The sequence below is a fragment of the Neodiprion virginianus genome, chromosome 4 (genome assembly GCF_021901495.1).
Source record: "Neodiprion virginianus isolate iyNeoVirg1 chromosome 4, iyNeoVirg1.1, whole genome shotgun sequence".
NCBI classification, from domain to species: domain Eukaryota; kingdom Metazoa; phylum Arthropoda; class Insecta; order Hymenoptera; family Diprionidae; genus Neodiprion; species Neodiprion virginianus.
The window spans coordinates 2,946,771-2,971,169 of NC_060880.1; the positions used below are offsets into that span (position 1 = coordinate 2,946,771).

The 24,399-nt window shown below is 40.3% G+C and overlaps 2 protein-coding genes and 1 long non-coding RNA gene across 7 annotated transcripts in view; 1 reads left to right on the forward strand and 2 right to left on the reverse strand.

The window, feature by feature from the left end:
* The first annotated feature begins 74 nt into the window (after nucleotides 1–74).
* LOC124303750 (proteasome activator complex subunit 4-like) lies at nucleotides 75–8,257 on the forward strand. Its single transcript, XM_046761361.1, has 12 exons — nucleotides 75–829; nucleotides 930–1,070; nucleotides 1,470–2,040; nucleotides 2,163–2,311; nucleotides 2,402–2,721; nucleotides 2,806–3,805; nucleotides 3,889–4,159; nucleotides 4,245–4,628; nucleotides 4,711–5,277; nucleotides 5,368–6,927; nucleotides 7,005–7,238; nucleotides 7,382–8,257. The coding sequence occupies exons 1-12, from the start codon at nucleotides 591–593 to the stop codon at nucleotides 7,523–7,525; spliced, it is 5,580 nt and encodes a 1,859-aa protein (XP_046617317.1). The 5' UTR covers nucleotides 75–590; the 3' UTR covers nucleotides 7,526–8,257.
* Nucleotides 1,753–9,871, reverse strand: LOC124303757 (uncharacterized). Its single transcript, XR_006907977.1, has 2 exons — nucleotides 9,475–9,871; nucleotides 1,753–1,838 (listed from the first exon to the last, which is right to left on the reverse strand). It is a non-coding gene; the product is annotated as an uncharacterized LOC124303757 (long non-coding RNA).
* A 5,322-nt stretch (nucleotides 9,872–15,193) lies between these two features.
* LOC124302435 (uncharacterized) overlaps nucleotides 15,194–24,399 on the reverse strand; it is a 180,081-nt gene continuing 170,875 nt past the window's right edge. For all 5 annotated transcript variants that reach the window (XM_046758627.1, XM_046758626.1, XM_046758625.1 and 2 more), the window contains 3 exons: nucleotides 20,445–20,562; nucleotides 19,367–19,702; nucleotides 15,194–18,333 (listed from right to left, as the gene is read on the reverse strand). In XM_046758627.1, coding sequence (XP_046614583.1) covers nucleotides 17,750–18,333; nucleotides 19,367–19,702; nucleotides 20,445–20,562 — 1,038 coding nt within the window. In that variant the 3' untranslated portion in view covers nucleotides 15,194–17,749. The remainder of the gene's footprint in view (nucleotides 18,334–19,366; nucleotides 19,703–20,444; nucleotides 20,563–24,399) is intronic.

The following is a 24,399-nucleotide window of genomic DNA, read 5'->3' on the forward strand; positions in this document are numbered from 1 at the left end:
TTTTCATCATGAGTCGTCTAACTGTCATCTGTTATTATTTGCCCATTTGCCACTGTCATTTAAGTACAGGTGAAGTGACAGAAATTGAGTTTGTTTTCGTTAACAAAATTGAAAATTGTCGCCATTGTACGAAAAAATGGAATATTTGAACAGGTATAGTTAGGGTGTTTATCGTTTTGACAGATAGAATTATTTTTCGCTCCAGGAAAAATATGTGAACCATTCTGCTCTGATCCCCCTCTCTATAAGTTTCCTTGTTCGTGTTAATGAATACACGTGGCGGGCTCGGTGGGGAGTCAAGCAGTGTCTCAGTTCACCTAATAATGCTAGTCAGCAAAGCGGCTGAATAAGCTTTCTGCTATACAAAAGATGACTCGGGTAAAATGAGGAGTAGGAAATAAGCAAGTTGTTACATACTGACGGAATGACGCGTGATTCCGCGTAGCCGTTGTTAGTGCCTTACAGTCGTTCAACGAGGATAAGTATATTTGTTGATCAACTATCACGCGTAGTATAAAAAACGCGAACATAAGAAGAAGTCAACAAAAAGAGGGAAAGGAAAAACAACAATAATATACATACCTTGAACAATGGACGAGGACACAATGGACAATGATTTTGGGGACGAGTTAACCATCGACTCGTCCACTGGAAGTTTGGGGTTTCAACCTCAGAAAGAGATATTTTGCAACAAACTTTTACCTTATGCTAATATCATCGATGCCGAAGCCCAAACTCGGTTTTCAGAGATCAAAGCCAATCTTGGGCGAGCGATATTGTTGCGAGAGGTTCGATTTGGCTGTAGCCTCTGGACCGCGAGATTATGCAAGTAAGACAATTTAATGTACCTCGCATCTCCCTGACGCAGGCTAATGTTTACCCGATAATGAATTTGAGTCCAATTTGATTAAACTGCTTCTCTTATTAAGGTACATCAAGATCTATGGGATGAAGTTTTCCAAGGAAGATCATATTCTCCTAGTAAAACTGATGTACGAGTTGATAACCATCCCTAACTTGGAGCCTCATAAGGTTGCTGAATTTGGAGCAACGCTGATAATATTGCTGAAGTATGCCTAAATTATCGTTATGACGAAGGACAGTTCATAATTTTTGGTCTATTATCGTCGAATCGTATAATTTTTTTATTTCTGTCCTGCAAAAAATGTCAGTAGTTGGAAATTATACGATAATTTGCGCGACAAGTAACAGTCATTCTGACTTACACCAAATTGAAAACTTTGTAGCTATATAGCCTTGTATAGGCTAATTGAAAAAAAAAGACAATATGCTACCTGCTATAACGGTAAACTGTTGAAACAATCTGTGCCAACTCCGCAAAAGCATCAGAGCCAGAGCCAATAGCCAAGCCGATAGCAAAGTCGCCAAACATAATCATGTCATGTTGTAACGTATGTTATTGGCTCAGTTTAGGTAACAGAACTTTTGTTCAATTCTGACTCGTTTAGAAAGAAGGAATTAATCTCTCCAGAGGAGTTGGAGCTGCCGTGGAAACCGCTTTATGACTTGACATATCGCATCATGGCTACAGGAGAAACGGCCCTTGGGATGTACCGATATTTTTCATCCATCGAATCAACCCTTGATGTTCTGGTTCATGCGGCCAAAGTCTACTTCCCTGTGACAGCGACCCAAGAAATACTGGACAAACTTAGACCGTGCCTCTATCCTCTCGATTCTTCTATGATGGCAACGACGATGGAAACCTTGGAATGGTTTTTGCCACTGAAGTTACCGCCAAAGTATCACTCGATAGGGCATCAGTTGTGGTTTGAAGAGTTCATGAGCCTGTGGGAAGTTTGTCACAATGCGCCAACCTGGGAATACGAAATAATGTGGCTTATGTCCAGGCTTGCTACTAGCAATATCGGATACATTGATTGGGAGCCATACGTTCCCCTCATGTTTACAAGATTTATTCGCTACTTGAACTTGCCAGTCACATACAAGCACATGCAAAGCAGTAAACATCACAAAATGGATACATCGTCCATCGCTATATGGATCGTCTCAGTGCTGGTTAGTCTCTCTACTTTACATACATTTTTAATTTCTGTGTTCAATACAATCAATGAGCATAAAAAATTTAACTATACATTTTTATTGATTGAAACTGACGAAATCACTGATTGTTTCTTCAGGGTCACAGATCATGCGCGCAAGACTATTTAACTAAGTTTTTGAAAACAATAGAGAGCTATATTCACCCCGCTAATTATGGCCAATGGCACTCGAAGTTGCGGGAATTGCTCAGTAAACTTCCTCTGCATTTCATCTTACGCCTCCACAGGTAAGAGCACTGCACATTTTGAATATCTTGGCAGCATTATGAAATACTGTGTCATAACAATGATTTTAATGATGAAAATGATCTGTTCAGGGAACGCTATGGCAAGCAGACATGGGAAGAACCTGTACCTGAATCATTCAAGCTTACCGACGAAGATGTTGATCGATTTGTTTTGAGTATAAAACCGCTTGCTATGACAGCAATGTTTGGAAAAATGGGTGGTATTGACGCCGGTCAGGCTCTACAATATTTGGCTACCATGCGGCCTAAGTTAATCATTCCAGATGTCCTAGAGCGGTTGTACTCTGTACTGGATTCACTCACGGAACCACACAAATTAACGGCATCCATGAACTGTGTTGTGGCAGTAGCTCGGCCGCTAGTTCAAGGCCTGAGAAATTACAACACAGGTAAATAGCCATACTCTTCTGATACGATCGAAAAGTTCGAAAATTTCTGATGTTAACAACTTCCACTTTATTTTTTGTCCACAGGTTACGAATATGGAGAGGGGCCATCCCAAGTTTTACCTCTCCTGTTCTCAACTCTGCCTGGTATAGATCCTAACGACGCGAGAAAATCATTTCTCACATTTCGATTGATATCTGTATTCGCCGGGATAATTCCGATAGTGGATTCGTCAAGAGTGCCAGATCCTATCAGTGAAGAGGATAGATTGATCTGCGAGTCAACATCGCGTTTTGAAGATTTTGTTCTTCAGTTTTTAGACAAAGTCTTCAGCCTGATAGATTCGAGCTCTCTAGAATTTGTGAGGCTTGAGAGTCATGGCGGGGATGGAAAGAGCAAGCTTGAATCATTGTTTGAAAATGCCTTAGCTGGCGGCTGTACTGGTCTTCTTGGCCAAACTAGCGATGCTATTTTCGATTGTGCCTTACGAAAACTTCGTTCCCTTGCTACCGAACGTATTTTAGAAACTCAGGTTGCCGGCCGACTGGCAGCCGTTCTTTGCCGCTCATTTTCTCGTGGTAATGGACAGCAAACGCTGCGGGTACTTCTTCCACCTCTGGTTAGGAACATATTGGATGCAGTCGGACAAAGCGACGATATTGCCAAGGAGGAAAATTTAGATAATCAGCTTTTGTACAGTATGCAACTACTTGCCGAAACTCTTGATACGAGGGGAAACTATCTACTACCTTACATCGACGTACTGATCGAAGTTCTTGACAAGACGTTATACTTGAAATCCAGGGAAGGAAATCAGACCGCTTCTCGACTTTTGAAGATACTTCTTCTGTCTTTGTCGACGGTTACACCTGTTGATTTTAAGTCGTCTGTTGGGGATTACAATGATCCTGAATATATGTCAATTAAGGACTGGGGACAGGCGGTAGATAACAAAGATCTCAATGTCAAATGGTATGTACCTGGAGTAGATGAAGTGGCAGCAATTAAAAAAATTTTTTCAAAGTATCTACCGCCTGTTCTGGAGAAGATAAAGCGTTTTACTGGAGATAAAAACACATTAACCAGGTAAGCCAAAACATTCCTAATCCATATTTGTATCGACAGTTTTGTAATGTGAGCAAAGAATAATTGTGGAAATAAAATTGCAGAGAGGAGCTTTTGACAAATCTCAATATAATGAGTGCTATTCTCATCGGCTGTGAGGCATTTTTGCCAGTTTGGTCCGAACCTCACATTGAACCGGTGGAATCAGCCTTAGAGTGGACTTCTTTTACACCAGAACTCGGAATTCAAGGGGAACTGTTGATGCCAGATGGAAGTAACGTCAGGCGGCATATAGTGAATATCATGCGCGATTTGCAATCCAATATATTGAGGGATGGTGAAGATGATATAAAAAGTTTATTCGTTGTGATTGAGGTAATTATGGAAGTAAAATTCTGAAACTGATGAAAAACTGACTCTGGACTGTTGCTAAAGGACAGTTTACTCTAAACTTTTTTAGATCTGGGGTTCTCTGCTGTTGGGGAGAATGCGAATAGGCGAAGATCACGAAGTGAGGCGAAAGAATTTCATGATTGGTAAAAAAGTAATAGAGGATAAACTGAAAGGGAAGCAAAGGCACATGAGAACATTGATGGTGCAACGTGCGGCGATGCAGCACGAAATTCGTATATTGGAAAGCGTGGTCTGTCTCACAGAAACGCACAAGTCCATTATGTTGGAACTATTCATATTGGGAACCAGCAGGTATGGAGAAGTCCGATCAAGGGCGCAGAGCCGACTATTTACCGCCTTGCAATATTTTCCGTGCTCATATGAGTTGATTGTTCCCGAGATAGTGAAAATATTGGGCAAAGACAGCGAAGAACATCATGAAGCATTCAAAGTAAGGCACTCTCCGGACTTACGAATAATCGTTCAACTTTCCTAAACATCTTTTTCTAACGAAATACATGTTTTTCTTCTAGGGGGTCTTATACATTTTGTTAGGTCCAAAGCAAGCTCCGATAATCACAAAACGAAATTGGATATTATTGAATACACTTTGGCCAGCGTTGGTCTTATCTAAACCTTCTGAAAAATTGTCTGTAATTCGTTTGAAAGAAAAGTTAGCGGACACGGTACGCAAGCTTTTTCCAACAATTTCTATAGAAATTGAAATACCATCAAGATGTATCGAGGCAGCAAAATTATTATGGGATAACTATCCTAAACCCAGTTTACTACAGCCGACCGAAATTGAAATCGAAAAGGGAGTGGAGAGCTTAAAGAATTTAGGAAAAATAAATGTAGAATATTACAATAGTCTGTTGGACAAATTACTTAAAGCTATTATCGAACAAAGTCTCCATTGGAGGCACAGGCTGATGGCGATCAGTCTTATAAGGGACTTGGTTCATCCCGATCAGATATATCCTGCGAAAATAGTGCGCTTCTTTCTCAGCTCATTGATACACGAGTCTTTGGAGGAGAGAAAAATAGCCATCAAAGCCATGCTTTTCATTTTCAAACAACAGAAGAGAAAACATCCAAAGGTATTTTGAAGTGATTAATTTTTTGGCAACAAAATTAACAGTTTTTACCAAGTATAATCGAAATAAGTAAATAAAAATGATGATTTTTAGGTAACGATAGATCGCTCCAGGTTCGAGAATCAAGGTGAGTGTCAAAAATTGAGCCCTGGGAAAAGGCCTGACAATGCTTGGCTTCAGTACAATTACGAAACCCGTCCTCTGACCTCTGAGCAGTGGGAAGAGCAGAGGTTCATGCACCGTGCATGGGTAGGATATTACACATGGCCAAAAGAGGTTAAAGTCTACGCTCCATCTTCTCAGCAGCCATCGTTAGACCCAAATATAAGAGTATTAACTGACGAGGAAAAGGAGATAGACATTTTCTTCAACGATCCGTCAAATATCTCAAAACTCATAGGATATTTTAGTTTGGAAGAAAGAAAGGGGAAAGACAAGTTCGACGGTTACCGTTTTGTCCTTTTCAAAGGCTTGTTCAGAAACCATGGGGATGTGCATCTTAAGCACTTTCTACCTCACCTGAAAAGGTTGGTAGCGGAGAAACAAGAGAGCAGCCAGCGATGTGCCGCAGAGATAGTTGCAGGTCTTATACGAGGCGCGAAGCACTGGACATTCCCAATGACAAAAAAAATGTGGGAAGACTTACTGCCTATTGTCAGAACGGCGCTCAGTAATTTGACCGTTGAAACTGTCACCGATTGGGGAATCTGCTTTGCCACTGCGCAGGAGAGTAGAGATCCTAATAGGCAACACTGGCTGTTAGAGTGTCTCATGGAAGAACCGCCACTGGGTGAATCTGAGGCATCATTCGTTGAGTGCGGAAGGTTGTACGCTTTGCAAGGGGCACTGAGCCAGCAGTCCTGGCGAGTTTCAGAGTTACAGAATCGCCTGCTCGTTCGTTTGGAGGACAGATTACTAGCAAATCCTTTCCAAAACGTTCGGGAACGTCTAGGATCTCTGTTAGCTACAATTTTTGACTCAGATCTCATGTTTCCGGATGCTTGTCAAAGAACAAATTCACCTATTCTCGTACAAGAATTTATGGACAAAGTAATGCCAAGACTACAAATGTTGGCTCAAGATCCTGCTACCCCAAGTATCAAGAGAGCAGAGCCTACCGAATTGTCTTCGCTGGTAAATCAAGTCAATCTGAACGAATTGTCCAAGGATCCGAAAAACGAGGAACGCGAGGGAGCGGCTAGATTGTTGAAGACTCTATGTAAATGGCTAATCGGCAGCATAGTTCGATCTCAGTACGGCGCGCTGCCAGCCCATTATCAACTCTTTCCAATAGTCTGTCAGCTAGAAAACAGCGAAGTTGACGAAGAATTGAGCAGAACCTGTACTAGCACGCTGGCTGTCTTAGCTCAGGCATTTACACTGCCCCAACACATTCCAACAGCTCTCGATACAGTTGATAAAATATCGGCAAGTACCTCGTGGTGGACCAGAGCGACATGTCTAGAGTTTTTACAAGTTTTAATATTCCACAATATGAGTATTCTACTTAGCAACCCATTGTGGGTCGGCCAAGTGCGCAGGCTCGTTCTTTGCCTGCTAGAAGACGAACGTCTTGAAGTACGTGAAAAAGCTGGTCAGGTACTTGGCGGGCTTCTGCATTGTACATTCATTCCAGACCAAGAGATTCTTTTGGTAAGTATTACTATTATTTCCGCACAAAATGAATTGTTCATTGATTCAGGGAATCTCATTTCGATCGAATTTTGCAGAAAGACCTTAAGATCAAAGCCAAGACAAAGTTAAGGCAGAAGAAGAAACAACAGTCAAATGATGCAACCACGAACCACGATAGATCCGCGGAAGCCGCTTCTATCCGCGTTCGTCACGCTGGTGTTTTGGGACTGTGCGCATTCATCAATGCTCATCCCTATGACGTACCACCTTTCTTACCCTCGATATTTGAAGAGCTTGGACCTCATCTAAACGACCCTCAACCCATTCCCGTGAGTATTTTTTATACTTTATCCTCGGCATGCGGAGTACATGAAGGAATTTCAATTTGTGACTTTAAGTAATCTTTCTTCCTATTGTCGTTTTTCTGCGATAGAAGACAAGATGCTATTTATACTCTGTTTTCTAATTCCAGGCAACAATTCGAAAAACATTGGGCGACTTTAAGCGAACGCATTACGATGGATGGTCAGGTGAGAACGGACACCAACAACGCTTCACGGAAGAGCAACTAGCCGTTTTACAGGATCTTGTTGTCCCACCAACATATTTTGCTTGATTTCAGATACGTCAAGTCATAATAAATATATTATATCTGCAATTATATTACATCGCGATAATGGAGACTAACTTTTAATCAATTTAACTTTATTTATATGAATGTATGTGAGAATTGTTCGAACAATTATGCGGGTCTTAATTTGTTTTTTCCTTGCGCGTGATATTGACGGTTTAATTATTGTACCGATTAATATTCGATACGCTCGCTTAAATAAACGTAATTTCGATACGTGTAATAACATAATTTTTTACTGAAAAAACGGGTACTTGAAGGGAAAATACTTATACACGGATTTCCGCGATTTCAACGGTATTATAAAAACTTGTTTTTAAGAATAATGTTTCGATCTTTGAGACCGGCGATGAACGTATTGAAACCTCGATTGAAATAATTGTCAGTCAGTACGCGGTTTTACATAATCTCTCGATGTGGGCATACAATAATGTACATTTAATTTTCATAAGCTAATCCCAAAGCTTTAACTGTGCCTACATCTGAATTTATTGACCACAAACAGACAAACCCCTCTCCACTTGTTACAAAATGTTGTTAAATGTGACTAATTACAGGTCAACAAATATATTATTTTTTTTTCGTATGCAATAGGTGATTGGTGCTGAATTGCTGAACTTTGTCGTAATTGAACTATTTTTGTTAGTCCGAACGCGCAATTTACCTTGTTCAGCTTTTGTGTAATAGCAAGATGTTAAATAAAATTTACCACGTCGATATGTTGCATCCGCTACATTTTTCTCCCAAAAAAGTTATTTCCTTCCTTTTCTGCACAGATTTTCCAGAGTCGCAAACGCATTTCGGAAATACCGTGCAAACTTACACACAGTTTGAATTATACTCTTCGTGTTTAAGGCGGAAACCCGTCTTGTGAATAATACAATGGTTATCTGCGCCGTTCATTCATGATTAACTAATTATTAGATACATTATTCCTGTAACTCGTCCGTGTCGAGTACAAAGTAGAACCTGAGGACTGAGGTGCTTAATGGAATACGAAATGCAAAAGCAATTAGAACAGTTACTAATGCCTAACACGGTCGGTGTTCTGCTCTTATTTACGTATTCAAAATGTGACATAAAATCACGATCATTGCAAATTCGAGCCACGTTATGATGTAATTTACTCACACGTATCACCTCTGCGGAACTCTGCAACACATCGCACGTCCTATCACGTTTTCAAAATTATACCGATGGCAGGTCAATCTTCAGCTATTTTTAATTACCCGCTTTTTACTAGATCGTAATTAGATTATAATCTTCGAAATTGTTCAACGAAATTCTAATCGGATTAGATATGAATAACTAATTGACGCAGGCAGCGATTTTGACCGAAGAAGTTTCGCGCGCGAGTTTCAACACTGAGATTTATCAATTTTTATCAGAAATTAGATGTCACAAAGCGCCGTATTGTATGCAAATTGTCTTTCGTTTACTAATAAACATTCAGAATAAAAATTCTCGAAGTTCACGTTACGGATTTGTCCAAGGAGTAAAAAACGTTCCTCTAGGAAGTAAAAAATAATGAACATTTTTTGCGCAGCAGAAACAATTCTGAGAGCAAAGGGGATTCCCCTTTATCTGAGAGAGCCCACGCTCGAAGTGCAACTGGAGTGGTCGAAACAGAACAAGTCACAAGCATTAACAATTGATTTTGTTGCGGCGCGATTATTAATTTGGGCACTTTATGTGCTTAAAATTTATTGCAAAACATGCTTACCATCTACCAGTGCACCTCTACAACAGGGCAAAGTATAAATTTACGCGTCAGTTAAACCAATCGCACCAGTTTCACGTCATAATGCACTAATGTGATAAGCTCTATGGATTCAATATCAAAATTCAATACGGTGCTTCTAGCCTATCGTCTCAAGAAATGGCCAGAAGCTCAAGTTGCATAAAAGAATGAAAATTCAAGACACAAAACTCACCTTCGATGTTTGCAGGCTGTGTTAATCCTAGTCGGTCACTCTGGGTGAATTTCATCCCAAGAACTTTTTAAACACCTCGTAGAGACATTCTTCATGCGAAATAAAGGCTTTTTTTCGTCACTTTAGGAACTTTATTTAAATTTGCCGACGTTTTACACTATTTAAACAATCACACAACAGTCACAGAAACTGAGATAGCATTTTCTGCGATCCATAATACCTAGATATTTTTTTTTACAATTTTTGAAGCAATTTTAAAACAAAAAATCACTTTAAGCTTGTCGAATTATATATTGCACTATTGCACTATTGTAAATTCGTAGAACTCTCGTCACGCGTACCTTCTCTCCGGTTGCTCGGAAGCGACAGAAGCCGCGCGGTGCTCGGGAGCAAGTCTCGAACGGTTGGAAACGCTGTGCGTACTGCGCGCCGCGTGGTGGATGTTAACTGAACTGCCGTGGCGCGCAGCGTTAGGCGTAAATTTGAATTCCCTGACTTCTGTCGCATTGAATATACGTACAAGTGAATGAAAACTGAGAAAAAAAATTGCATACCCTTTTATGATATATGAACATAGAATTGAAATTAACAAAATGTACACCACTTACACGTATACCGGGATATTTCGTCGATTCGTACCATGAGAACCACTCTGAAGCAGCTCCGAGTTTCACCGGGGTGAAGCTAGCCGCATGCTGGCGGTTTCAATCCAAACAATCCGAAAATTTGAAACTCGGAGCTCCGTTCAGAGTGCATGTTACCCTGGATTCCCTATAATTAGGCCTTCTTACGTTGCGCATCCACTTTCAGATACCGGTATATGGATATGTAGATTATATAATAACGATTTGTGATTTTTATAAAGCGCAGCTAATTTTCGGGTTGATTTTCGGAATAAAATGGCGTCAGAAGCACCTTATCTTATCAACGGTATGAATCTTTGTTGCGAAATTGACAAAGTTTGTAAAAATGATTCCTTGTTACTGCGGTAATATCAGTTGTCAGTGTTTTCGAATTGTTTATATTCGACCACAAAAGTGGCACTTTGGTATGATAAATAACTCTGCATTATCCACTGCTTTCGTGATGCTAAATACGGCAGAGTACTAGTCGGTTGCCGACATGTATTTACCAGCCGTGGGCACCTCGAAAATTAGTTACAAAGACCTATTTCGTATCAGAGAGCGCTACTAAATCGGGCGGCAATCAATACGAATATTTTGTTTCTCGTTTGAATTAATTATTATAATTATAGAATAATGCTCGTTCGACAAGTCTCACAGCGCAACGGAAACACCTGCATCGTTTTACATACATCTACAAAATGCTAAGGGGTAACCCATGAAACTAGCGGATATAAGACGCGACAACTGTAAACGTTACACGGGTAAAAATGGGCCTTATGCCGATGCAGCTTGATTAGTCGTGGAAAAGTGAGCCACGAGACGCTTCATCCATCTAAATTTATACATAAAACTAACAAAAACTAATAACTAACGAAAAAAAGCAATGAGAAACAAGTGAAATTTGGGTTTAAATTATACATACCGCGTGATAAGTAGGAGGGTTGATTCCAGCGCAAGCTGACTAGGGGAGTATCAAATATTTTATACTCGGTAGTTAAACGTTGTGTTGCCTGTTAATAAGAAGCCTAGCATCAGCGCGATGCCGTCGTCCCTCGACTCCCGGAGCGGCACCCGGTTCATTACGCCCTCGTAAATCATAGCGCCGTATACCCGAACGTTATTAATCGTTGCAATTACCGCGTGTACCCCTCAGCTTCGGTGGAGCGCGATAGAGCGCTGCTTTCTAGACGAAATTACATGCCGTGTTAAAAATACAAAACTGAGTAAACGGCGAGGTCAGTCTGGCCGCCCAACAAGGCGACGTCTTCTTTACATTATACCGAGGGAGTGTAAAAAAAGCCGGTGATTATGGGAAAAGGAAACCGCCCTCGTTATGCGTTTTAGAGTTTAATTCCAGTCGGAATGTACATTTGAAATTGCTACTTTACGATACCGCTATTTGTGTAATCTAAATCCAGAATATCTACCAGATTGCGCAACAGTTTTGACCGTCGTCTTGAATTGATGGTTTAAGTCGTAAAATATCGATCGTAGACAAAAAATCATAATTTTAGCTGTTCTTTTTTTTTATACGCATCAACTGGGCTATTTTGGAGCTATAATCGATCTTTATTTATCGTGGTTTATTCTCGCCATCATATTGATCCGTGTTATGTTTGTTGCTGCGGGGTTGAAACTCGACTAAAGTTTACCCTCGGCAAGCCTGGTGCTATTATAACTAGACCGTGGCAAACGGATGGATTTTCAGGAAACTACGTAAGCTATGTTAAAGCTTACAGAATCCCAGAAAATTGATACTGCCAGACTGTTCCCGGCAGCTTATAATACCAGAGCCAACAAGACGACGATTATACATCGTTGGCCAGTGTGTTCATCGTAACATTTCATTATAAGTTTTCCGAATCAGCGAGTTACGGGAGAATTTCATTCATAACTGTTACACGTTGTTAATTACAATTCTAGAACACCCCAGCCTCTGTTATAATTGTAAGGAAAATTCTTCGCGCTTGGGGTAAAACTTGAATATAACTAATAACAACGAATAGTCAACCGTGTAAAAGTTTCCCCCATGTAAGGTATTATAATGCCAGAGGCGAGACACTTCGTTACACGTAATTAACGAGTACGCGTCACGTGCAAGGGGAACTTCGCGTTTTGCAATCTTCAACGAGAAACTAAACGACTCAGACAATCAATCACAATTACCGACCCGGCGCAATTTACCCCGTTTCAAAACACTTTTATAGTCGTAATGACTGCACATGCTGTACGTGACGTGAAAATCGCGTACAGAAATCCCAACCCCTTTGTTTCTCGAAATTTAACCGCATCAATTACAGCTGTATTATTCGTATAATAGGTGTAATTAATTACTCGTCAACCGTGTCAATGCGAAATCATTGCACCTACAAGGTGTTTGCGTTATTTTATACTTTTAAGTTTGTTTCTTTTTTCTTTCCTTATTCTTAACAACTTCAATGTACATACAACAAACGATAAAACACATCACGTCGCGTTGTAGGGGGAAAAAAATTGCGGGAATTAATTCTCGACGATTATCGATCATCGTCGACGGATTCCTCGCTTGGTACGAACGGCGATGAAGAATTTTCGCACCACGTTATACCGGCTGTACTTGTGTTGGGCGAAATGGGAAAATAGGGGTGGGAGAATATGAAGAAATATTTGAAATATCTTCAGCAAAATTGCGAGCGTGCCTTATAAGTATTAGGCAGGTGTTTTAGATGCAAAAAAAAAGTCGACACTTGCCTTTCTATAATAATTTCTGCTCGTTGTGAAATTTCTTCTCAAATTCGTCAGCTGCTCTGTTTATTCATTATCTACAAACGACGCGTGCAAATCTATTTATCGCTTCTATATCTACCCAGTCGACGGACCAAGAAGCGGAGAAGTGGGAGCGGAGAAAGGGGCTTCCGGGTTTAATTTCTGGTTATATTTTGCGGCTAGGTAATTAGTTTCGCTCCGAGTTACGAGGTGAGTTGAACCTGTGCAGGATGAAAGAGCTTCGCGGTATTAGCTATGATGGATGGCTTCGTCGGACATTTCTCTGCAACGCGGCGATGAAGGCTGGGAACCTCAGAACCGCACAATGTATACGCCGTGATAATGAGATTTTTTTACAAATTTTTTACACACACACTCCTCTTCTTTCTTTTCTCTTCGCCGGGTTGTCTGTTTTTCTTTCTTTCTCGATTCTTTCTTATTTACAATTTTTTTTCCCCCAACATTCGGTAAATTTGTTTAAATCCGGCGTGATTCTTTGAACGTCAACAAAATTTGTTCGACGTCGGAAAGAACCATGGCAACCACGATATTCCCAACTCATTCAACGTTTTAATTGAACCACAGTAATGAATGGTCTCTACATACTAATCGCTGTCCGTGGATAATATGAAAATTGTATACATCAACGCAGCGTTGCTAATATAGAAATTCCAAGGGTGTGTCCGGAGTAACGATTTTATATAACAAAATAGTATAATAACATTCATTTGATTGTCTCCGCGATTATAACAGAAATCGGGGAAATACTTTGTTTATTTGTTTACTTTATTTTTGTATTTTTTATTTTATTTTTTTCTCCTACTACGGAGCGAAATAAATTAACAAACAATACTGTCACATTGTAAGAAATAGAAGGACATTATAGTTAAGATAAGGGACACAATATAGTAATTGAGTAGTAAATTGTTTATTAGTACGAAGTCGTGATAGAGTTATCTAATTGTTATTTTAAGTGATATTTGTGATTTTAAATCGCAACTTCATACACATACGTTATATACAGTAATGTAACGCTGTATGTGGCACGGGATTTTAAAACGGCGCCGTTACGTATATAATAATGTGTATGCCTATAGCGTTTGCATATAACAATTATATACGAATAGTTGATGCGGTGAAAAGTATATTGTTCTTATTATTATCATCATCATCATCATCATCATTATCATCATTATGTGATAGTTTATATGATTATAACATATATTTAAGAGACAGATGTTAGAACTAGTTACCCTGTTCGGCGAGCTGGGTTTTACGCAAAATCTCTTCCATCGCACCGTTGTTTCTTAATTAATTGTCATTATTATAATTATTATTATTATTATTATTATTATTATTATTATTATTATTATTATTGTTGTTATTGTTGTTGAATACCTAATAGAGTATACCGTGACGTGTATACGCTATACATTATGTGTATATTTATATATATATATATATATATATATATATATATATATATATATATATATATATATATATATATATTGAGCTCTTCGTTATTAATTAATTATTAATAGTCAGAATTTCTCTATACATACGTATTATACCTGTAACAATTATATATTATAGATGTGTATACATTAATAATTTCATGAGAATCGTCGTCGGGACCTTATTTTCGCTTATCTTCCTTTTCGTTATTTCAATTTATTTATTTGTTTATTTATTTTTTTCTCATTTATTTTCTTCCCTTCTCCTAATTTCGTACAACTATCGCGATATGATTATTGGGCATATAGGAGCGGCCGTGTGTGCGAAGCTAATTACGTAACTTTCAAGAGTGCTAATTACGGTACTGCCGCAGGTTCTCAAGGTACTCTAGTGTATATACTATATAATAATAATAATGATAATAATAATAATAATAATGATAATTAAAATTAAAATAATGATAATGATAATTTTATGAGATTTATTTTATTTATTGTTCTCTATCTAAGTCTAGGGCTCATTGTATAAATGCGGGATTATATTTTTACCCTCAAATTTCAAAAGAAATAAAAACAATTTTCGTATAACGTTTATTAGTCTCTCACGAGTAATAAATAATAATAATAATAATAATAATAATAATAATAATAGCTAATAGTTAATATAAATAATAGACGTAATGAGCAGGATAATAATAACGATAATATTACTAATTATTCTGACTACGATAGAAAACAAAATCAGCCTCATTATGCTATTCACGGTTTGCGCGTGTTCAAATATTAAACAGATGCGTGTTTGATTATTGGCAGATTAAAAAAATTTTGCGTCATGTATGTACAATTAATTATTAGCATATAATGACGTGTGTTAGCCTGTACGGATCGGCAATTTGGAATTGCTAAATATATAGGCATATTGATCTGCGGAATCGAAGCCTTATGAGCAGGTTAAACAAATTCTATTATATTTTCATACGTATATGATGCACGGAATTTATAGGAACCGAAGACGCAAGAGGAATATAAATTATTGCGTGATTTTGTCGTGTTCTCGTTTTTGTTTTTTTTAAAATCTATCGACAATGAGTTTTATTTTTCTAATTCGGGATTATCATTTCGAAATTAGTTCATTCGTTGAAGAATAAGGGGCGTAGGTACCATTGCATGGACACGAACACGCGTATAAATAAGTTTATCTACATAATTATATTGTAATAAATAGAAATTATTCAACATGGACGCAAGATTTACAAAAAAAGCGTTTTTTTTTCGCTACCTTTCGAAGTATTTAAGTACAACGATAATTGTATAATACAAATGCGAAACATTCGTTTTTGTCTGACGTGTTTTGATGATAAAATACGCAGAAACATTGTCTCCAATTATCTTTTTGTAATCGTCATTTACAAGTAGGTATGTAAAGTTTGCAAGTCGAACGCGGTTAAACAGTAATCGAATAACGTATTAATGAAATCCTTGAAATCCCGGAGGAATCTCAAGACTGTGACCGCGGATATAATTATTCTCACGTGTAGAATTCTTGATGTCATAAAACAGTAAATAGATTCATTTTAACTATTAGGTAAATAACGTACGTATGTAAGTACACACATCAGAGCCGCGGCCTGTAAGAAATCCGCGTACTGAAATTAAACGGTATGAGATACCGGATCATGGTAAATAAATAAAAAATAAATTGAATGTTATTTATCACCTTGTAAAAATAATTGCGTTTCAAACAAACATGCTAATAAAAAACAGCAACAAGAGAAAGCCTAAAATTATGCAAGTGTATGAATAATTGTGTCATAACTCTACGCAGATCGTACAATATGCATAACTAATTTTATTTACAACGGCGAATTAGCGAACCACCGTATATAATATAGGTATTTGAATTACCTGACTTGGGTATGGAGTGCATTACTACCACAGTAGCTGCATGGGCACGTAGAAAAATTTATTTACAATAGAGTTCAATATATAATTATACGTTTCGAGGTAATCGATCTATATGTATATTAAGTATAGTTATTTAAGGTATATGTATTCGAGTTTGCTATCGGGGATATTACAGGATCACATATCATTTGAGATCTCCGCCTCGTCGCTATACGACATTTTAAATGATCATTAAAACCTAGGTCGACGTGTAACGGTAAATTGATAACAGAGTGAACCATGTTCGTGACTCTAGGTAATTATACCCGCTCATCGTCAGTTGTAACAAAGTTTGTGAAACATTCGACGCAGCCGTGAACGCGAAATCAACATGGCTGCAACTGGTACGCCTGCGATTTTATTTCAGCTGTGCGATCAGTTCTAATACGCATTATCTACCAAAAGCTATTTCACGTCACAGTAAATAATGGCAAGAATCGTCCAAACGTGATTTTACTCTCAAAGACTTCACTAAACACGCTGAATTTAGCTTGTGGAATTACCCGATACACGTACCGCCGCTATGGTTCACTTCTGAAATTATACGCAGCGTGTCTCTGCTCGTCGTTAGAAATACTTTGCATTATACAATGTGTATATGTATACTGGTGTGAATTATGTTGAAAAATTAGTACAAACTATATTTATTTCTTATACATATTTAAATATATAATATATTAAATTTCATGATTTCTCTCTTGTTTGTGTCTGCGCGTTGTATGTTTATCCTATATTTTATTCGTTTATGTATAATGTATTGGTTACCGACAACGATATGGTACAGCGCTATGCTAATTTTCTACGAGGAAAAAAATATATTTACATTACAAAGGTATGGATGGGGCGTTGCTAAACCCGTCTTTGGATTTTACGTTCTTTGATTTATACAATGCACTTAAAATTATCCTCACTCGTCGATATAATGTTGCATAATTATTACAACCTCATTGCGCACAGGCTCGCGTATTCCAACTCCGTATCTACCTGTACATCTTATCTTACATTACGAATTATACATGCAATTATACTAGTTCTGGTCAATCGTCGCGTGACTACAGAGTGTCTTTACGTGTGTGTGTTTATTTTTCACTCAAATATTTCGAGTCGAACGAAGTGCAGATAAATTGGGGTAGAAATACGCAACCGTTTTCTAGAATCTTCTTTACTCACGGACTCCTTGTATTGGGATTTAAAATACGAGAAATATGGCGTCGCGCCGAGCGGTCAGCTGATCGTTTCAGTCTAATATCACCGACGTCGTGCATTAGAATACCTCGTGCGAGCTGCGAGACTATAATTTCATCAAAAACAGTTGATACCGTGTAAAATATCGTGTAAAAATCGACATTTATCATTAAATACGAGCCAGTTGGAGTGGCTTTTTTTCACGCAGGTGCGCCACTTCGGATACCGGTAATCCGAGTTTGCAACAACAAACGATATGAGATAACAATGCCATTTCCGGAAAGCGGGACCCTCGTCACTTCGCAGGCGAAACGTTCCTTACGAAACAACGTAGTCGATCGAGTGATGGGAGTTCCTGTGCTGTTTGTCCTTCCTGTGATTCACCCGGGAGCTGCTCCCGCGGGTTCCCGTCGTCCCCGTCGTCCCGGAGGTGTGATGACTGTAGCCGCTGTCACTGCCGAAGCTGCTGTCCGGCTGACCCTGGTAAAGCCGACCGGAGGAGACGTGGTCCGGTTCCCTAGGGGTGTAGTACACCGGCTGAGCGTACTTCTCCTCGAGGTAGAGCCTGTCCGTCGGCTGAGAGTAGTCCGAGTATCCGCCCCCCACCTGCGTGTATACCGGGCCCCCGGCCCCCGGCAGTACCTCCTGGTTCTGCAGGCCGTAGTACTCGGAGCTGTACCGAGGGCACTTCACCCCCCTGTCCTGCTGCCGGCCCCCACTCCGACCCAGCGTCGTGTACCGGTGTAACGGGCCCAGGACGGGGACCGTTTCGTACGGATTTTCCTCGACCTTCAAAACCTGGGCCGCCGGAAGCTGCGGCACGAAGTACGGCAGCCGGTGCGCCACCGATGGGACGGACTGCTGCTGGCGCTGGCCGTTCGACGGCCTCGAACCAGCGACTCCTGAGGGAACGAGGGGGTTCGTTATAAAAAAAAAAAACCAATTATGATAAAATTGGAAAATCATTGGGGATAGATTTGCGATTAAGACGAAAGCTCCGTGACTCGTTCACCACTTCTTTTGATGAATAGTAATTGTTTCATTTTGAGAGGGGCTCCTCCACGCTTTGTGTCTTGATTAACCTTACAAAAAAATACAAAAAAGTAAATAATACTTTTAGAAAATTTTTAGAGAACGAATATTGAAAATGTTCCAACAATTGCGGTGATTATAATTTATCGCGTATTGCATTGTTTCAGTGTTACTTCGAGCTTGTGTAAAAATTTCATAGAGAATTTTATTGCGTAGTGAGAATCGAGTTTTTCGCCAATATATCTTTCAGAGCGATTGAATTTTTGCTAGTTTTAATTTTTATCGACGATATTCAGGAATATTGATCGTGGAGTGTTGTGAAAAAGATGAAAAAACGAGAGATGGAAGAACTCGAAACGGAAGTGAATCGCGTTAAAGATCGATAAAGACTGATTAAAAAGCTTTAATAGGAAAACCGACGCATACCTATGTATATTATGTATGTATAACGTATAAGATGGAGATTCAATAAGAATGAAAACTTGGATAAAAACGTGATTAAGACCGATGCAAAATTTCCCGCCGGTATTGCTAATTGTTTTCCTCAATCAGCGTGCACTCCACATAATCAACGCTTCGTTGAAACTCGTTTAACGTCTCTTGATTTTTTATTATTTCTTCGATTACCAGAAAAAACGAACTGTCGACAATTCAACTGTTCCATTTCCAACTACCCAGTCAACATGGTTTTTGGGATAAGCGTCGTGCAGACGTCGGGTCGTAGAGGTCTGATAAAGTTCCAGCTCCATAACTTATGAAAGACGTTTTTGACGTCTTTGGATACGTTTCTATCTATCTAGTCAGATAATCATCTATCTACATGTAAGTTTATCCTGTCATCTATCTCTGTACCTGTGAATTTCAATCCCAATTCATTGTATCCGACCAAGTAGTGAGACTCACCCGCGACGCTCGGATAGAGCTGTAAGAGCGCATCGAGGAGCATTCCCTCATGAAATTCGCCGACGTCCTGAGCCTTGTCCTTTCTGCGCCTGTCAAGGCTCCTCGGACTCCTGCCTCTTCTGCCTTTGGGGGGTTTCGGAGCTGCAGGGCACGTGCCCCAGGCTGGAGCGCCAGTGGTCAGCATTCTGGCCTCGGATGGTTCCCCGACGGACAATTCGTCCTCGGCAAATTCGTCCTCGCTAGCAGCCTTCGAGCTGGCGTGAACGCGCCGATGATTCGTTAACCTGGTCCTCGCACTCGGCTCGTTCTCGTCATCGGTATCCGGGTGGATGTCACCTGCGAAAAAGCATGTCTCGATCGGACTCTTACGCAGTACCAACTCGAAAAACTTCGGACAGTCATAGCCGTTCTTCGGTTAGTTGCGACGAAACATCTTCACTCTCAAACGGGTCGAATTGTGTTAGTCGAGAAGACATTGCATTTATTTTATCGAATTGGCAAAAGCATGGGAAAGGAAAGCACCGCACGCCGTTTGGAGTACCTGGAGATGAGGCACCTTACGGACTCCAGGTAGCCGGAGAAACTCGCCGACGATCGGCGAGGTCAGAATCGACTCTCATCTAGAAGGAGCTTTGTGTCAAATGAAAGGGTCGTAGACTCGGTGGGATATATAAGAGTAATGGTGTAGTCCTATGTAGGGCCGGATCGTCGGAATTTGGAATCAGGGAACGGAACGCGGACGAAATCTAGTGGATTTTAGAGTCCGTTCCGGGTCTTGAAAAACCCTGCGGTCCCATGTATCAAAATTGTATGGATCGACGGAGCGGAACAGATTCATATTTCTGCATTTCTATAACTGCCTCTGCAGATGCCGTGAACAGAATGCTATAATATGCGGATACCAAACGGATCCACCATTTCGTAAAAATACGATAGAATGAAATTAGCGGAACGCGCATTCTAGTGACTTTTTCGTCTGTTCCGTTCCGTTTCCGTTCCGTCGTTCCGGATTCCGGCGATCCGGTCCTACATGGGACGGTAACGTAACCGGATGTGATTTTGGGGGTTCCGGGCTCACCGTTTGCCAGTTCCTCGTAGACGGGGTTGTACGAGTCCTGGGAGTTCTTGTAGAGGTCGGATCCCGACGGGCTGCTGCAGACGAAGACGCCTCTACCGCCATCTTGGACGTCCAGCATCTGCGGGGCAGAAATATTGGCCAAATGTATAAACTCGCCGAGAGAGATCCGCTTTCCTCGTGGCCAATTATCCCGTATCTAATTAAGGAAATATCATTTGACGGTTAACCGATCGAATATATATATATACATACACGTGCGGACTACATTGCGTACTCGACGTTGCAGCGAACGATGTGTGCTGCACATGTTTCGCGCGCCTCGTATAACACAGGCTATAAAACTTCCCCGTTTTATTGTAACACGTGTAATAACTTCCTCGCAGGCGCGGTTTACAGAGTTTCCAAATAGTTTGATCCCTTCGCGGCGTGTCTGCCGTGTGATAATTTGAATTTCCCGCGAAATTCAACGTTCTCGGTTTTCCGGCCAAGGATTCAACCGCGAGTTTCAAAACTTCGGTGAAACATTTTACTCGCCGGTTTGCGGTTCTCGCTCGATTATTTTTCGCAAGACACGGAGATATGTGTTATGTTTCATCGTTTTCCGACAGTGGCGCGGACTTTTTCCGCCAGATACGGTAGGCTGTTCTTCCTTCCACTCTATTTATTTTTGTTTTATTTTCTTCCCAGGCAGAAAGATTTCGCCGTCTCTCCATTCCGGTTCGAACATAATACACGTACAAAGAGAACAAAAGACGCGACTTCGCAGAGTTAATTACTCAACGACGCACCAGCTTAAGCCTCGCTAACCTCGAGAATTGGAATTAAACTTTTCACGACTGTTTACCGCGAGCTCGCGGCAAATGAACGCGGGACCGTATTTAATTTATATATACGGCCGAGCTGGAGGGGAGCGGAAATTAGGGAATAGCAGATACAAAGGGAGTCGGAGACAGAAAGAGAGAGAAAGAGAAAGAGAAAGAGAGAGAGAGAGAGAGAGAGAGAGAGAGAGAGAAACGGAGATACATCGTTGAATTAGAATATGGAGTGGCTGTTTTTACACCAACACAGCTTTACTTATGGCGGGACGAATGCCGGTGAAGCTCTTCTTCGACGTTAAAACCATGCTGCATGAAAACGGCCGGAAATGCGCTCGTTTAAAAGACGTTCGATAATGTATATTTGACTCTACCTAACCGACGGTGTAAATACTCAAGGTTTTCCAAGTATCCTCGAAATGGCCATAAAAGATCAGCGGAGAGAAAAAAAAAAGGGTCCAGCTAACGTTTTCGGATATCGAATCAGAACTCTGATTCGATTTAATCGCGCCTGAATCGCATTAATTTTTTTTCTCCAATCGAGGCAATCGAGCCTCGCCGGGGTAAATTGGTTTTCCGTTAACGAGACACGTCGTAAAGCATTTAACCCACGCACATATCTCGCGTTCAGGCTGAGCGAGAAGAATTGGCTGGATTCCCCGACCGAGAAGGCGGAATAAAGTCGGAGGATTCCTATTCAGAGTCGGAGCACCTCAGCCTCCCCCGCATTACGGGGATATTACAAGTCTCGCATATCAATGCCTTTTTTTTTTAATCATTTCTTTTTTCCATATTCAAGTATATTTAAAAATTTTAAATTGCTTACACTTAAAAGAGGAAGTTACGAAGTAATAAGGAAATTTTTTTTTTTCCGTTTTGATGGTAAACCTCGCCGGTATGGCCGCATAAAGTTATCTCTGTTTTAATCCGGCTGACACGATACGTGCACTTTCAAACATCGTGAAAAAAAAAAAATAACAACCAAGAGGTTATCAAAACGTACATTTGTTGCTATCGTCCGAAGAACCATCAAAATTATTCAACGATATTAAATCCATTGTTTCAACAATTTAATTTGAAAAAATGAGTTCGAAAATTTCAAAAGTCCACAATATCGTTTTTTTTTCTCTCTCTCTCTCTTTTTATCGAATTTGCATAATTCTGATTCAGTCGATAGCGACAAGTGTACTTTTTGATAATCTCTTGTGTTTTTTGTTCTTGTTTCTTTCAAATGCACGAAAGTTGATATATCGTGCCAGCCAGATCATCAATAAATAGGGATAACTTCGGTCGGGGGGGAGGGGGGCATACCAGCAAGATTTACCATAAAAAAAATGAGCAACAAAATTTTCCGTACGGCTTTGCAACTTCCTCTTCTATGCTTGAAACAAAAATTAGTAAATTATTAAATAAATTTTACAGCGAGCCAAAAAAATCAAAAAAATAAAAAAAATCATCGAGACGTTAGTTTTTTTGACTTCTACCCCCCCCCCCCCCCCCCCCCATATTATTGTACCATAACGCAAACGCGTAACACATGGCAGTTTAATCATCTCTGGAATCGTCGCACCGGGAAAATTAAGAGGGGGGAGAATTAAGTCCCGGAATGACAATTGTCACACTTATACAATGAAACAACGCCGTGGCGGTTTCTCGGTTCGGACCGAGCGGCCACCGTGTCTCCGGAACAGAGATTGTGTACCGAGTTTCGAAACGGAACGACGACCCTTGCACCGAGCACCGACTAGTTCGCATGTGATTGTCGTTAAATAATGCCCGCCTAGACAATCGGCCTTTGTATAATGGCTCATAATGTAACCGGGGTTTCGGAACTCCCGAAGCCGTAGGTACCTCTCTACCTACCTACACAGCCATCATTATCGCAGTGCGAAAGGGGTTTTCCCGTGTTTGGAAAACTGATCAATTCCGGTGTCCCGACGGCCATAGTTTGCTCTGATAAATTGAGAGAATTATACGGATCGGTAGTCGCATTGTCTTCGATTTCGCGCCGAATTCAACCCGGACTAGGTACACATCTGAAACTCGCGAGAGAAGGATTCGGATTATGAACGAACGAGACCATGCGGACTGAAATAGTGGATGAGTTTTGGAGAACTGGTGTTCGTTGGGGTGCTTCCATTTTTGAACATTCCCTTTTTTTTAATTAATTTTCGCTTCGTGACGCAAATTTCTCGAGTTACAGAGTTCAAAAGTGAACCATCCTAGTGTCGTGGTCACGGTTCCCCTTTTTCACCGTCTGAAATTTCATTCGTCCTTCCAAGTATAATTTCCGTGCTTCGGGTACCAATGCGTCACATACTCCGATACCGCGGGTTCGGAGTAGATGATCTTTGTTATCGCGGTGTAGGTTGGTACCTTAAAATTGGAAAGAGGACTCGACGTCAAGCATCCCGGCGGCGAAGAATAGCCGTTAATGATGCCGGGGATGGCGTTGCGTGGCTGAATCGTAGTCTAAGTCGGGCGTGAATCATTACCGAGCAGACTAAATAAACGGCGTTAAAACCCGGGGCTTTCGAATACTTGGAATAATATAGCACGTTTTTCCAGACGTCGTTTCTTAGCCCGGATCCCTCTCCGTTGCAGGCTTGCCGGCTGGCCGTCTGTCTTATCTCAGTTTGTATCAGCAACGAAAGTGTAACTGCTCCGCATCGCAACATCCATTTGCGAAATTGCGAGATTAGAGGGATCTCTTTCCGAGAGGACGTATCCTTCGGACGGAAGTCTGAGGTATGGGTCAGAGGTGAAACCGCGAACACAATGTACGGAGTATATTTTTCTACTTTAGAGAGTGTCTGGATACTCCGTATCTGTTACACGTATCATCCAGTTCTCGCCTCTCTGTTCCAGGATGTGTACAAATATTCCTTTCTCCGCAACTTTGCTTTCCTTTCCACCATGCAAAAGTATTTTTTTCACTTATCGAAAAGACGACTCGTCGTCGAAATTTAATTTCGAAATAATTTCACTTCCGTAAACTCTATATACCGTAATATTATTTAACGACAAGAATAGAGTTAGTTATTTTTCGTACTAGTATACGTACTTAAAAAAAGAAATTTTTCTTCCGAAGCTTGATTCAATATTTCAATTTCGGCTTTGCTCTCTTAACCATCGTACAC

Bases quoted from the DNA above. Each gene is read 5' to 3' on its own strand.
- LOC124303750 (XM_046761361.1), top strand. From the start codon at position 591: ATGGACGAGGACACAATGGACAATGATTTTGGGGACGAGTTAACCATC. The intron at 4,160-4,244 runs GTAATTATGGAA...AAACTTTTTTAG, and splicing joins GTTTATTCGTTGTGATTGAG to ATCTGGGGTTCTCTGCTGTT. The intron at 5,278-5,367 runs GTATTTTGAAGT...GATGATTTTTAG, and splicing joins AGAAGAGAAAACATCCAAAG to GTAACGATAGATCGCTCCAG.